Raw genomic sequence first — 12,614 nt, 5'->3', positions numbered from 1 at the left:
AACACACAAACACACATTCAATTGTTTTGTTGTGGGTTTATTTTATTTCACACACTGTATATGTTTCATTCCTGCGTTAATGGTAATATTTTTTCACTAATTACAGCTCTAGGGAATAAACGTAATACTTGACTTTAAACCGCACTTTGCAAGAATCGTTCTTGGCTGGAAAGAAAGCAAGAAACCACAACACCATCTAGCAAACGGCAACGGAAAAGGGATGAAACAACGGAACAACAAACGTGGGTTCATTTAGTGTATGGCCCAGCCAAATCGTAAACTGACCCTCCTGCCCTCCCAAAGCGTCCCTGTGTTCAGCAGCAGCTACACACGCGACACCACTACAGATACATGCCGTTCACGAGAAAGTCGGCATCGTGCGCGTAGGACGATTTCCCCGGACGGCGAATTCTTCGACGGGCGACACGCATCCGGCAGCTGAGCAGAATGCCCATGGCCGCCGTCAGCAGCACGCCGAGGGTAAGTGAGAGCATGGCACCGCCGGGACGGTCCGCATACCCGTCGTGGTCCGCAAACTCGATCTCCAGATCCTTGTGCAGCGCCTTCAGATGCTCGTGCACGATCGGATCGGTGCCAGCGTGATGGCCGCTGCCCGCCCCATGATCCGCGGCCTTATCTTTTTTGATGGTTTTAGTTTTTTTCTTCTTTTTCTGCTGCTGTTCCGTCTGCTGTTCATTTGCAGTGTCCAGATCCGAGTCCGAGGCAGCAGCACCCTGCTTGCCGTGTTTGTGATGCTTTCGAAGCTTTTTCTTCGGTGGTTCCGTTTGGGTGGGCGGCTGCGATTGCTCTTCACCGCCGGCCGCATTCGTCGACTCCGGGTAAGTGTCTTCGTAAGCATCTTCCTCATATTCTGCCCCACCGCCGGAAGGATTGCTGGCCGGGGGTTTATGTTTAGCGCTGTCTGGAGCGGTGGCACCAGACGCAGGCAACGATTCGTGCCCTGGCGCAGGATTGTTGTTTGCTGCTGGAGTATCAGACCCGGCGCGATTGTTCGATTCCTCTCCAGCAGCTCCAGGTGCAGCAGGTGCACCAGGAACAACAGCGTTCGGTGTGGGAGTCGCTCCTCCCCCTGCTGTCTGCGATCCCAGTCCCCACTGTGCACCGGAAGGATGGGCGGCGGGTTGATTGATAACCGATTGTTGTTGCATTGTAATCGAGGACGCTGCGTCCGCCCCATTGGAAGTTGACTGCAGCTCTTGCATCACGGGACGGTGCTGTTGGACTGGTGGCTGTATGTACTGTTCTTGGGGAGGAGCTCCATCGCTTCCACCGCCGCTAGGCAAACCATCTCCCGGTTGCATTGGCCAATTGGAACGCACGCTGTTGCTTCCCATCCACTGCGAGGGAAGGATGGATTTGTAAGATGATGGCGGGAGTTGTTGGGGCTGTTCCGGTGGAAATTGTTGCAACGGTTGCTGCGGATAGCCGCTGCTCCCTGGCAGGGTCAGATACGATTTGCCACCACCGCCACCCCGTATAACGGAGGACGATGGCATGTAGTTGGGCTCCGGTAATGATTCCTGATATTGCTGCGATGCTGGGCCCAGGCCGTTAATTGGCGAGAGCTGCAAACCGCCCTTGTGATTGAAGATGTGACTGTCGGAGGTATCTAAAAGGTGCAGAGATTGGAAATATGGTCAATTTGATCACAAAGAAAGCCAAAAGGTGCAAAGGACATACCAACGTAGTTGGGTTCGTTGATAGCTGGACGGGGCCAGGGTTTGGGCGCTGTCATCGGATCTTCCCGGTTGCGGTGCATAATCTGTTTGGTAAGCTGTTGTTGTTGCTGTTGTTGCTGCTCCAACGACAAGCTGAAGCGATTCGGCGGTTGCTGAAAATCCAACGGTTGATAAATTCCCTGCCCGACCATTCCCTGTGAGGGCATCCCTAGCGGAGTGTTCCCGCCTGCACCACCACGCACCGAGGGAATCATCATGATGGGCTGATTGACCGAACCACCGCCGTTGACATTTCCTAGGCCGGCGCCCTGCTCTCTGCCCTGCTGCAGCACGCCCGGCGACGAAACGAGCGGTGCGCGATCGTTCTTTTGCGGACATTCGGCACCTTCGTCACTGCCGTCCTCGCACTGTGGGATGCCATCGCACACGTTGTACACGGCAATGCATTCGCCCGAGTGACAAGGAAACTCGAAATGGCCACACTGCTGTGCCACCGCCGCCGCCTGTTTCGGTGTGCTGGCACTAGGGGTGGTTGGTAATTCGCCGAGTCGAACACCCAACGGTGGCAGGGGCGTTGTCGAGGAAGCGGACGCTAGATTTGATCCAATCTGTTTGCCGTTGGTGCCACCACCGTCCTTCAAGCTGACCAGCTCTAGCTCGTGCTGGGAGAGGGGCTTGGTCGCACCGTTACTGCTGGTGGTGGCCGGCTGACCAGCTAACGATTGTATCTGCGCCGCCAGCGGTGGTGGTGGCGGTGGTTGCTCCATAGGGGGCGGTGGGATGGACAGAACCGCGCTGGTGTAGTTAGAGTGGCGCGTAAACTTACAGCGAAAGTTCTCCGGTGGACCACACTGGAAGAGGAAACACGTCCCGGGACTCTGCGGGGCCGGCAGGTGTGAACCGAACAGAAATGCATGGGAAGGGATTTTAGAACAAAGGTACATTTAGAAGCGTAACGGTAACGGGTTGGGGCGATGGTTTTTTGGACAAAAGCCGAGCTTCAGCACAATACGTTTGAGAGGCGAAAGAAAGAGGATGTTTCATATTTACACATAATAAAACTTGTTTAGAATCGTCGCGCCCTAAAGTTGGGGCGCTTTAACCTGGGACGTCGTTTTCTCACCTCTCAACCGAACAATCACTGGTCAAGGTACTTCCCCGCCTTTTTTTTCGAGACTCATGTTACTACCCATTGTGCCCCGGATAACGGATGTTTACCAACGTTTTACGCCCCATTCGCAGGGAATTCCCCTCGTCGTGACCTGAAAGCCTGCCCTTTGGCACACGACTTACCTTCTCCTCGAACACGAACACATCGCAGTTTTCTGTTTCGCAGCAGAGTCGGAGGCACTGTTCGCGCGAATTAAGATCGGCATCGTCCAGGAAGCGGGCACCCATCGATCGTGACTCTTCCGTGCGTATGATGGTGTTGAGATGCACATCGAACCGAACTGCTGGTGGCAAGATGGATAGATGTTAGTAGTTAGTAGGCCATGGAGTAGTTTGGCTTTGGGTGAAGCTCCACGCTCACTTACCTAAACATGTTTCGATGTTCATACGCTTCGCAACCGGGAACGTTCCCTCGGGTAGTGCAATCGTGCCATGGTACGGAACTACGGTGGCTAGCAGGAAGAGCAGAAGAAGTAAAGGGGTTGCAGCGGACAGGGTGGCACTATTTCCGGCGCTAGTAATTAAGTTAAACTGCCTCCGGGTTAACAGCTCCATCATGTAGTTCCTTTGCTATATGTATATTAGTGTGATAATATACGCCGTGCGTTGTTCGCGGCTCCTTTTCTGAAGAGAGACAGCGAATCTTATGACCATCACCTCGCGTATGGTATTCTTTTTCCCCTTCCTGCTACTATTATACAATGTTTATACCTGGTGTTGTGGAGGACCTCTAGCATAAGGAACGAATGTGGCGATCGTTTTCAAACCACTGTAACAGTAGTAACACGCGCTTTCACTGAATTTCACTGCAGGATACCGTTGCGAATCGAAGCAGAACACCAATCAGAATGGAAATGACGAACTAGAGCAACGCAGAAGGAAAGGCTTTCCACCCCAGGAGTATTATCTGCAAGTGACAGTCCTGCACTGTGCTCTGAAGGAAAAATCAATAGCTTGCGTTGGGGGGGTTTTACGCACACAACCAGGTCTCCCCCACTCCCCATACCCCAGACCCCATCATCCTTCACGTGGTGACTGGTTGGAAAATACAAAACATTCGTCAAGTAGTAGGTTGGAAAACACATTTCCCATTTTCGTGGAAAAGCTCCATGTTCGTAACTTGGCAAAGCTTTCGCACGCTGGCCAGGACACGCATGCGCCATTTTTGACGTAACAACTCGTCCGTTGAAGAGGGGAAAAAATGCGCGCCGACGATTCAGGATGGCAGACAAAACAAAAGGTAATAGTATACAGAGCGAGAGATCGAGAGAGAGAGAGAGGAGAGTATTGTAGTAAACAGCATGCGGAGAGCCTGGGGTAGTGTGTTCTCTCCATTGCTAGGCGGCTGTCATCCGGGTGTTGCCGCGAGCGACAGTTGCACGATCTGTGATTGCTAGATGATTCTTGAGCGGCACGTTGTAGAGAGAACGGTGCAGCTTCGGTGGTGGCCACACACGCCTCCATTTGTTTGGTTCGTTCGTTTTCAGTTTCCAGTCGGTCGCCGCGTCGGTAAGAGCTACGCGTTAGTGCTTGTTTGTGGGACAGTGCAGCTCTTTCTTCTTTTGCTATACTCTCTCTGTGTAGCACTTTCCTGGCAGTGTGAGGCAGTGTTCTGGTGCAAGGATTTGGTAATGGTGTGATAAAAAAAACCCAACAACACTGTGAAGAATCTCTGCAGCTGGTGCTGCTGATGAAGAAGTGCGTTTTGTGTGAGCGTGCGTATGAAAGGAGCCATTTGACGAAAGTGCAGGTGTTTAAAAGATAAACGAAAAGCGGAAAATCATAATCACTTGAAGCAGATAAGACGAAAAAAAGTTGCAGTTTAAGAGGTAAGATTTAGTCACTTTCTGGGGAACAAAGAGATTCTCACAATAGACCTTTGAACTGGTAAAAGCTGTCACAGTAATAGAACAAATTACAAAGAAACCTGTTCACTTGCGATATCTGCTATCCAATAATGTATAAAAGAGCTTTGTCTAATGGGTGGATGGAGAAGCTGCTTTTCCACTTGTACGTCTTGCACAAAAGCAGCACGTGCTAAACGGCGCAGGTACAAAATGGCGATAAAATCACACCTTCCCTTTGCAACAGTTTGCGACGAAACGAGCAGCATCTCTTCTCCCGGGGGGCGTTTTGACGTGTACGGTTCGGATAGATTATTATAGAAGCTCAAAGAGAAAATATAGAAACTCCACTTACTTGCTTGCTGTGCAGTAGTGTGCGGTACTGTAGACATTTTGCGTCATGTTTACATCCGCGTAGCGTCAAGTGGTCTGCAAGGCTATCGAGAACAAAGCGAGAGAACGGGAGAGAGAGTATTGAAAATGGAGAAGAGATTGGTATCTGGGTAAGCTTTTATGAAACACAGAGCATGGTTGAGGTTGAGGAAGAACGAGAGGACGATAGCGACGGGGAGGAAATCTCGTTGCATTGAAGAATTGTTTACAGCCATTGAGTCGAACACAGCATGCGGAGAGTGTGAATTTGTCATCATTCATATGCGAATTCTTCTCTCTCTCTCTCTCTCTCTCTCTCTCACTCTCTCTCTCTCTCACACACTCTTTCTCTCTCTTTCTCTCTCTTTGTTTGCAAGTATTGCAGATATTGCTATTTTAAGTTAATCTAAATAGTTCCAATAATTGTTGAACACACTTTGAAATATGATTACCCGTTGGAACCAACCTCCAGACCACTAGAGAGCATCCTTCCTATATAATATTAAACAAATTAGTGATGCGACCGCTTCTAGTAATATAACTACCAACAAGTTCTTCATGTACTTCATAACGACCACTTTACTACCGATCGTGCCGGTGCGAATGCCTCCGTACATGGTGACACTTCCGGCCTCATCATCAATATTGACAATGTCACCGGAAGCCTAATTTATGCAATTAGGCGCTGGAACGGGTCTCGCTCATTTGCTCCATTTTGTCCCATTTTATCGATCAATCTTGCGAAACATTTCACAGTTCATTACGCAAAACCATCATGCAGAGTGCGGCAGATTGTGGGCCACACGCTTTGGTTTAATTAATTAGAACATTTTAAGGCACCACCATCACCACCGCGATGATGGTCGTCGTCGTGTTTGGCAAAGCTGCGCTTGTTTAATTGGATTCGTTTGGGGTGTTTTTTAGCCGAAACCCCTTTCGGGCAAACATCGCAATCGAAATCATTGTTTGATTATATATGGTTTGATAACCTAGCGGTTTAACAACGCTTAAATTTAACCAATGTTGTGTTTTGTCGTGGATTTTGCTCGCACGACGTGGAACGACGGTTCTGTGACGTGGGATGCCGAACACAAACCCCCCTCCTGCGTGGGGTGTCGTTTACGTTGTGCGTCAGGTGCTGTATGCTGGATGCCGGTGCCATTCAATCTACCAGAGTGGGTGCCCTTTTGGAACGGTGATAGCTTAATCGAGTTTTCCAAAAGTTCCGGAGTTGTCGATTTACGTCAGGGAATGTTCTGGAATTTTGCACCAAGTTCGTTTCGTGAGCAGAGCCCTGCTTCTTCGATCGATCGGCAGCACGCAGCACCCACAAATTCAATTCTAGATGTGTGATATTCCAATAAGATTTGCAATTAACCTGGAAAAGGTGGCTGTACGGAGCTCCGGGTTAAGAGAATTATAATTATATTTGCTGTATTCAATATTCATCCATATTGCCTCAAAATGGAGTGTTCTCACTGCTCGTCTCAAGTAGTCTGAACTGAAGTTGCATTGGTGAGGTGAATAATTGCAACAGATAAAAAATATGTCCTCCATAAACAAAGCGAGAAACGGTGTAAGAGCCTTAGAACAAATCGCCCCGACGCTGGGTCTCGAGTTGAATTTACATTTTCGTTCCATTTCCATTTGGTGAATGATATGGCGTATTTTTTAATGAGACATGCAACCTCCCTTGGAGTTCCGTCCCTCCTATATGGAGAGTCCCTTTCAGACGTGCATCCAATTCCAAGGGCTAGAAAAAAGCGGTTCATGCAGGCTGCATGTGCTCCATACGTATCAGGAAGAGCGCAGGGAAGGTCTCTTCCACATATTCGCACGATTTGCTAACGCCTATCCACTTGAGGGTGTTGGCAGTACGACAGACACAAGTGTCCGTCCGGGGAACACGCGGTATCAATTTGTAGGCAGCACAGCACCATAGAACCGGCGTCTACTGGTGGCCGGTGGCGGGAGAAGACTTGATTGTAAATATTCTTTTGCCTTGGTTGCGCTACAGCATAGTGGTGGTGCACCCGCGATCACAGCAGAAGTTGCAATCAAGGGGTCCGTCCGTCCGTTTCTCCGCGTTGGGGCGCTTGTCGGGGCGATGAATCAGCATGAGCTAACAGATTGGTCTGTGTCGGGTCTGGTGGACGATGGCAGACATACCCTGCGCGCGGGGGTGTACGATAAGTTGGAAAGTAAATAAATATGCAAACGCGCCCTAGGAGAGGGCACCAGTTGGGCGCTGTAGTCAGCATGTTCTGCTTGATTGCTGGAATAAACGGGGAAAAAAGAGTTGGAAAGGAAGCATACAAGAACGAGTGTAATCTGTGATACTGTGTTGGAAGTAAAAGCAAGGGTTGCAAATAAAACAGTTGAATGTTTTTCAGCTTTAACTTGGATTTTGCTCCAGTGGTTGTTAGATTATGGTCATCACTGAGACCCAACAGTTTTCTGGCTGATAACCGTAATCTACAACCCGATACATATTCTTTGGGGGCTTCCCCAGATTGTGCAGTGAATAAGCATCATGACAAGCATTTGCTTAATGTTGAATATCTCAGCACGAGTTTTTAGCTGTTCCAGACTATTTAAACCTCATTTACAGAACCATTTCGGCCTTATGAATGCACAAATGCGTCTTATCATGCTCTTCAGAGTCGGCCCCTTCGGTATCTTTGCCACTTTGGCTGTAAGTTTCTCCATTTGCAATCGAACAAAGACATTCCTGTGTCCCTGTCTTGGCGTGACAACGTTGCCGTCGTCGGATCGTCGATGGTAACGATGATTCAGTGATCAAATATTTTCCCATGTCCTGTGTGTCCGTGTCCGTGTGAAACGCGCAACGGTAGTTGCATTCAAATGGAACGCAATTTGCAGCACAAGTTTGATGATTAAAACATTCGGACAAATTGAAAGTGTCTGGGGAGGTTTTCGTAGCTGGCAACGTTCCACACCGACAGTAACAAAAGGTGTAAAACAGCCCCGAATTGTCGAATATCAATGCAAAACTGTTGGTAACTTCTTTTATTTCCCTCGGGAAATGTTGGTAGCAGTCTCTGCTCTTGGCAAACAGTCGCACCAAGCAAGCGTGCAAGTGTTGTGGTGAAAGGTCTATCACAAACCGGACGTTATCGAAGGAGGCTTTGTTTCGGCACGCAACGCCTCTGCTAGCTCTAATGCCTGGTTCTCTAGCTAAGAATAGGTACGAGGATACCCCTCAGTCCTTGCCTCACGTATGGTAATTAGAGTGGAGGATTGTAAGCCCTGCTGGAACTTTTCTAGCCGACGAAGGCAGCTTGGCAAAGCATTACCCGGTACACCCGGTACGGTGTCGGAACGGAAAATTGTGTACCGACTGAGAATTAAGCAAAACAAAACTGCTGGGAGGGAAATTCTTCGAAGCATAACCAACCAAAGGGGAGGCGGGTGTACCATCTGCCTCGACGAAGCATAAATAATGTTGCTTCACACAGCCACAACAAAGGAGGAAACGAACGAAAGATACTGCCTGTCTACTGTGTTGCTTGCTCGTTCGCTGATGGTGAACTTTGAAATCCATTTGTGGCATTTGTGTGTGGTAACGTCGAAACATTTCCAGCGAGGCCGTTCCGATGCTTTACCGCGTTCTGTGTGTGTTTGCTTAACGTTCGCAGAGCTTTCGTTTTTCTCGTACGGCAGAGTTCCATTCCTACGTCCAATCGGATGGCCATCGACTGCTACTGCTTCTTCGACATGACATTTGCGTTCGGTGGTGGGCACGTTAGTTAAGGTGCGTTACATTTTAATTTGCCATAACACGAAAACGCGGCACCGTGGCGTTTGAAAGGTGGCTGTAGCGGACACCTTTTTTTCGGAGATACAATTTAAACGGCAGCTTTATGTCTGTTTCATTGATACACGGGGCGCGGTGGTCTATTAATCAGATCGACATATTGGGGTGGAAGTGTTGGGTTAATTGGTCACAGCGATGTTTAGTGTAGCCTTGGGCCTTGAGCAAGCGAAGAAAGGAATGGGAAGCATGGTCCATAAGTTTCAACTTAAACCAAACTTGCGTAATTTATACAACCCGGTGTAGATTTCAATGTGCCTAATTTGAATTATGGTTAATTGTTGAAGGACAACACCGTGTCCCACATTGCTGTTGCTGACAGCGGACACTAATGTGACCATGATGTGTCACAATGGATGGAAACGAATCGAACCCAACAATCACACAACAAAATCAATAATTTAATGTCGCAGAAATGGCAGAAGCACATGGTGTTCTGGTATTCCGATGCTGCTGCAGTTGTGCCACAGAAAGAGCAGCGACTCAGCGTGGTGGAAGGGAAGGACACAACACACTGCCCAGGAGACGGGATAGGGATAATGGAGGCGCCCGATGATTTGTCGGTTTGATCGGTTTGAATCCTCGAAATGAGTTGTCTGTTATGTGCCGACGCCGCTGCTGCCGCTGACACAAGGCCTCTGTATAAGTAGGCTCTGATCGTGCTGACACGGGCTGACGGAGCGAGCAGCGCTTAAGAAGGTGTGGAATGTTAAGCAAAAGCCGGACCACGGACCCATCTTCCAAATCCTTTCGCTGGGTGGGTGGCGCACATGGCGCAGACGTAGAGGGAATCCTCCCAATCGCACCCAACCGAAGAGAGTATTACGCAAGGAAAGGTCGCGGCCGGGGGGGTGCGATAAACGGGCAAGCCGAAAGCCGATTGTTTGTTTGCGTATGCGACGTTTGGTAAAGAGATGCGACCGTCGTTGTTGGCGGTGCGGTTATGTGGCGGTTTGGATGGATCCGGGTATTTCCGTGCTAATCGCCTTACCGCACGCGTATTTTCAGCCTGCAGGGATGGGGAGGTGATTGGTGGCCATAGCGTGTAGGCGGATGGGGCGAATGAAGGCGGCAAATACACATCGCTTAAAAGATCGCATTACGAAGGTGCAAGAAGAAATACTGTTTGAAGGGAATTTTATATGTTTTTATTTAAACTGCAAAGAAATGCATCGTTATTTTCACTTGTGTCATTTCGCTCGCTCGCCCACTTTTACTGGGCTGTGATGGTGACGTTGGTGGTGAGCGTGTTCACCCGTAATAAGATCAATTTAAGGGCCGTTGCACCCTATGCAAATTGCATCTAATGTTCGCGCCGGTGCCGATCAATTTACGATGCAAATTAGAATTTATAATCTACTTCAGGAAGCTGTGGAGACGACCAGGGAGAGCAAGCGCGGACATCATCCGTTCAATATGCTGGTGGCTGTACGGTAAAGACGTCTCTCCGAGTCGACCGGCGAACCGCGCGTAAAGTGGTTCCATCCTTTCGTCGGTATCTCCTCTTGTTGTGGAGCAGAACTTGTCGGAGCTGTAAATATGGATAAGGCGGACGAAAAACATACACACACAAACGCCACAAACCTGCTTGCTCCAGGGTTGGTCGAGCGGGGAATGCCCTGCCAATGACACCCGGAGACCCGGATAAAACTTTTCTGCATTGTATCTGCTGCTGCGATGACCGACAGACGGCGGGGAAAGGTGGACAAATATTTATCTTGCGTTGGAGCAGAAGAAAAAGTAGACGAGTGAATGAGGTTTGTCGTCACACGTTTGCTCGAGAATCGAGAATTGGGATTCTGGCGCCACCGCCAGGCACACCGAGTGACAAATAAATCGTCCTCCAGAATGCTGCCTCTCGCGTGCTCCGGAACGACGTGATGTGATTTTCAACATTTGCTGCCGGTGGCGCTGCTGTGTTTGGCCAGCTGTGTGTGTGGCCCGCCCTTTTTGTTCCGATGGTGGTTTTGCCAATTTTTCAGCTGCTCTGCTCGCTTATTAGATTCTTGCTGGCTTCTTCCTGGAAGGATTCGTTCGACTTTCGCTCGTGACAGCGCTGTGTGGCGCGGGGGTTTTATTTCTTTTCCCAAGCTCCCTCGGGTGTGTTGCGTAATGCCAATCTGTGTTCCATTTACGAATTTTCACCCCGAGTGTCTCCACTTATTAGTCATTCCGAGTGGCGGAAGAAAGAACCATCGGGGCACTTTTTGTGAGGTTAAAGCAGCAAGGTTCTCCTGAGTGGCCTAAGCTCTGGTGAATGTCGAGTTTGTTATTTATGGCAAGAATATTTTGCATCATTTCCCATCCCCAAATGACCAAGTGACGGAAGTGGTCCAAAGCTACCAAAAAAGAAACATTTTTATGGTGGCTGAGAAAAGGAGAAGAAAAACAATGCAAAGCTCCACCACAAAGCGCTTCTTCTCCACTTGCACGACATTGAGCTAGTTTTCTTTTTGGTTGCTAATGATTGCTTTCTTGCTGGTGTGTAAGCCAACCAAACGCAGCCAGCCAGTTCATGTATTGGCTCATCCTTTTTTTTGTGTTTTGCCATGATGCAATTCGAGCTTTGTTGCGGCTCGAAATGCCAAAGAAGGTCGAGTGCGCCAGGGAAGCAACAATTGATACAACAAATGGCAAAGAACCATTAACTGCTGCTTCCCAATCGCAGTGATCGCAAGCTGACGGCGCGCTTTCTTGGCAAAACGGTTGCTACGACGACGTAGCCGCAAGCAATCCAATCGCCCCACGTGGCCTACTGAAGACGCGCGACGACTTCAAGGTTTCGATCGGTTTATGAAAATCGCGGCTGGTAGAGTTGTGTTGTGTGTTTGGGTTTGCTTGTTTTCTATATTTCGACGATGGCTCCTTTCGACCGACGAAGCCTCTCGAGAGGGGTGGAAATTGCATCACAAGAGCGCGCCCGTCGCGTGCACGCTTCGCCGATTTTCCATCACGAGCCGCACGGTGGTGTGTGTACGCCTTTCGTCATTCGGTCGTGGCGTGGAAGCCCTCGGTGGAAGGCAACGAATTGGAAAGGTTATCGATGGCTTCACTCTTTTCGACCAGCGCGTGGTACGATTGCGCGACGGACCTGGCACCCGTGGTACACGACTTTTGGTGGTTACGTTCAAAGCGTTGCTGCTGTCCTCCTCCCTGGGCGGGATGACAAGTTGTTGGACTCCAGCGGGATCACGCAGGAGAATTGAGCCCACGCCGTCAAAAATGAATGAACGACTGGCCACTGGGACTATCCCGGGACGGGAACCAGCCTCCAGCGTAATTCACACAACAAACTGAGACGCGCTCTGGGTGTGTGTGTGTGTTGGTGTGCCGCGTGAAAGGCTCTGAAAATAGACACAAACAAAAAACAGATCCGCGAGCCTCATTAGCCGGCTAAGCCATCAATCATGCACCCGATCGGTCCTTAGATCGCAATAATGATCCGCGGGAATCGGGCCAAACAGATGACAGAGCTCGTGACGCTGATTTCTTGACGCTTGTACCACCGTTTGGTGACGCAATTGGTGGTTGTATTCATTTTCGTTTCGACTGGCATTCTGACCAATGACTGTTTTGTGCAGCCGGTCGGTTTGCGTTCGGTCACGCGTCCACCACAAATGGGGCGACAATATTTCTGCACCCGATTTTCATTAGCCACGGCAAATCGAGGTGAAAAACAAGATAACAAGATCC

At 49.4% G+C, this 12,614-nt stretch overlaps 2 protein-coding genes across 6 annotated transcripts in view; one reads left to right on the top strand and one right to left on the bottom strand.

Moving 5' to 3' along the window:
- Positions 1–21: 21 nt before the first annotated feature.
- On the bottom strand, positions 22–3,804 carry LOC1278070 (uncharacterized). Of its 4 annotated transcripts, none has more exons than XM_061660404.1 (5): positions 3,582–3,804; positions 3,236–3,513; positions 2,994–3,154; positions 1,702–2,578; positions 22–1,630 (listed from the first exon to the last, which is right to left on the bottom strand). In XM_061660404.1, the coding sequence occupies exons 2-5, from the start codon at positions 3,426–3,428 to the stop codon at positions 342–344; spliced, it is 2,520 nt and encodes an 839-aa protein (XP_061516388.1). In that variant the 5' UTR covers positions 3,429–3,513; positions 3,582–3,804; the 3' UTR covers positions 22–341. The 4 variants fall into 4 exon arrangements, with proteins under 4 accessions (XP_061516388.1, XP_061516387.1, XP_061516390.1 ...); XM_061660403.1 differs by having other exon boundaries at positions 3,236–3,494; XM_061660406.1 differs by having other exon boundaries at positions 2,994–3,151; positions 3,582–3,803.
- Positions 3,805–3,833: 29 nt separating this feature from the next.
- Positions 3,834–12,614, top strand: part of LOC1278071 (protein phosphatase 1 regulatory subunit 14B) — a 35,107-nt gene continuing 26,326 nt past the window's right edge. For both annotated transcript variants that reach the window (XM_061660438.1, XM_061660428.1), the window contains exon 1: positions 3,834–4,699. The gene's annotated coding sequence lies outside the window, so the exon portion shown is untranslated. The remainder of the gene's footprint in view (positions 4,700–12,614) is intronic.

This window comes from Anopheles gambiae, chromosome 3 (assembly GCF_943734735.2).
Source record: "Anopheles gambiae chromosome 3, idAnoGambNW_F1_1, whole genome shotgun sequence".
Lineage (NCBI taxonomy): Eukaryota > Metazoa > Arthropoda > Insecta > Diptera > Culicidae > Anopheles > Anopheles gambiae.
Note: the sequence above shows the minus strand (reverse complement) of the source record. Positions and strands in the feature narration are given on the sequence as shown.

Excerpts from the sequence above, each read along its gene's own strand:
- LOC1278070 (XM_061660404.1), bottom strand. The coding sequence starts at position 3,428 with ATGATGGAGCTGTTAACCCGGAGGCAGTTTAACTTAATTACTAGCGCC. Across the intron at positions 3,155-3,235 it reads GAACATCGAAACATGTTTAG|CAGTTCGGTTCGATGTGCAT; the intron begins GTAAGTGAGCGT and ends TCTTGCCACCAG. Across the intron at positions 1,631-1,701 it reads CAACGAACCCAACTACGTTG|ATACCTCCGACAGTCACATC; the intron begins GTATGTCCTTTG and ends TGCACCTTTTAG.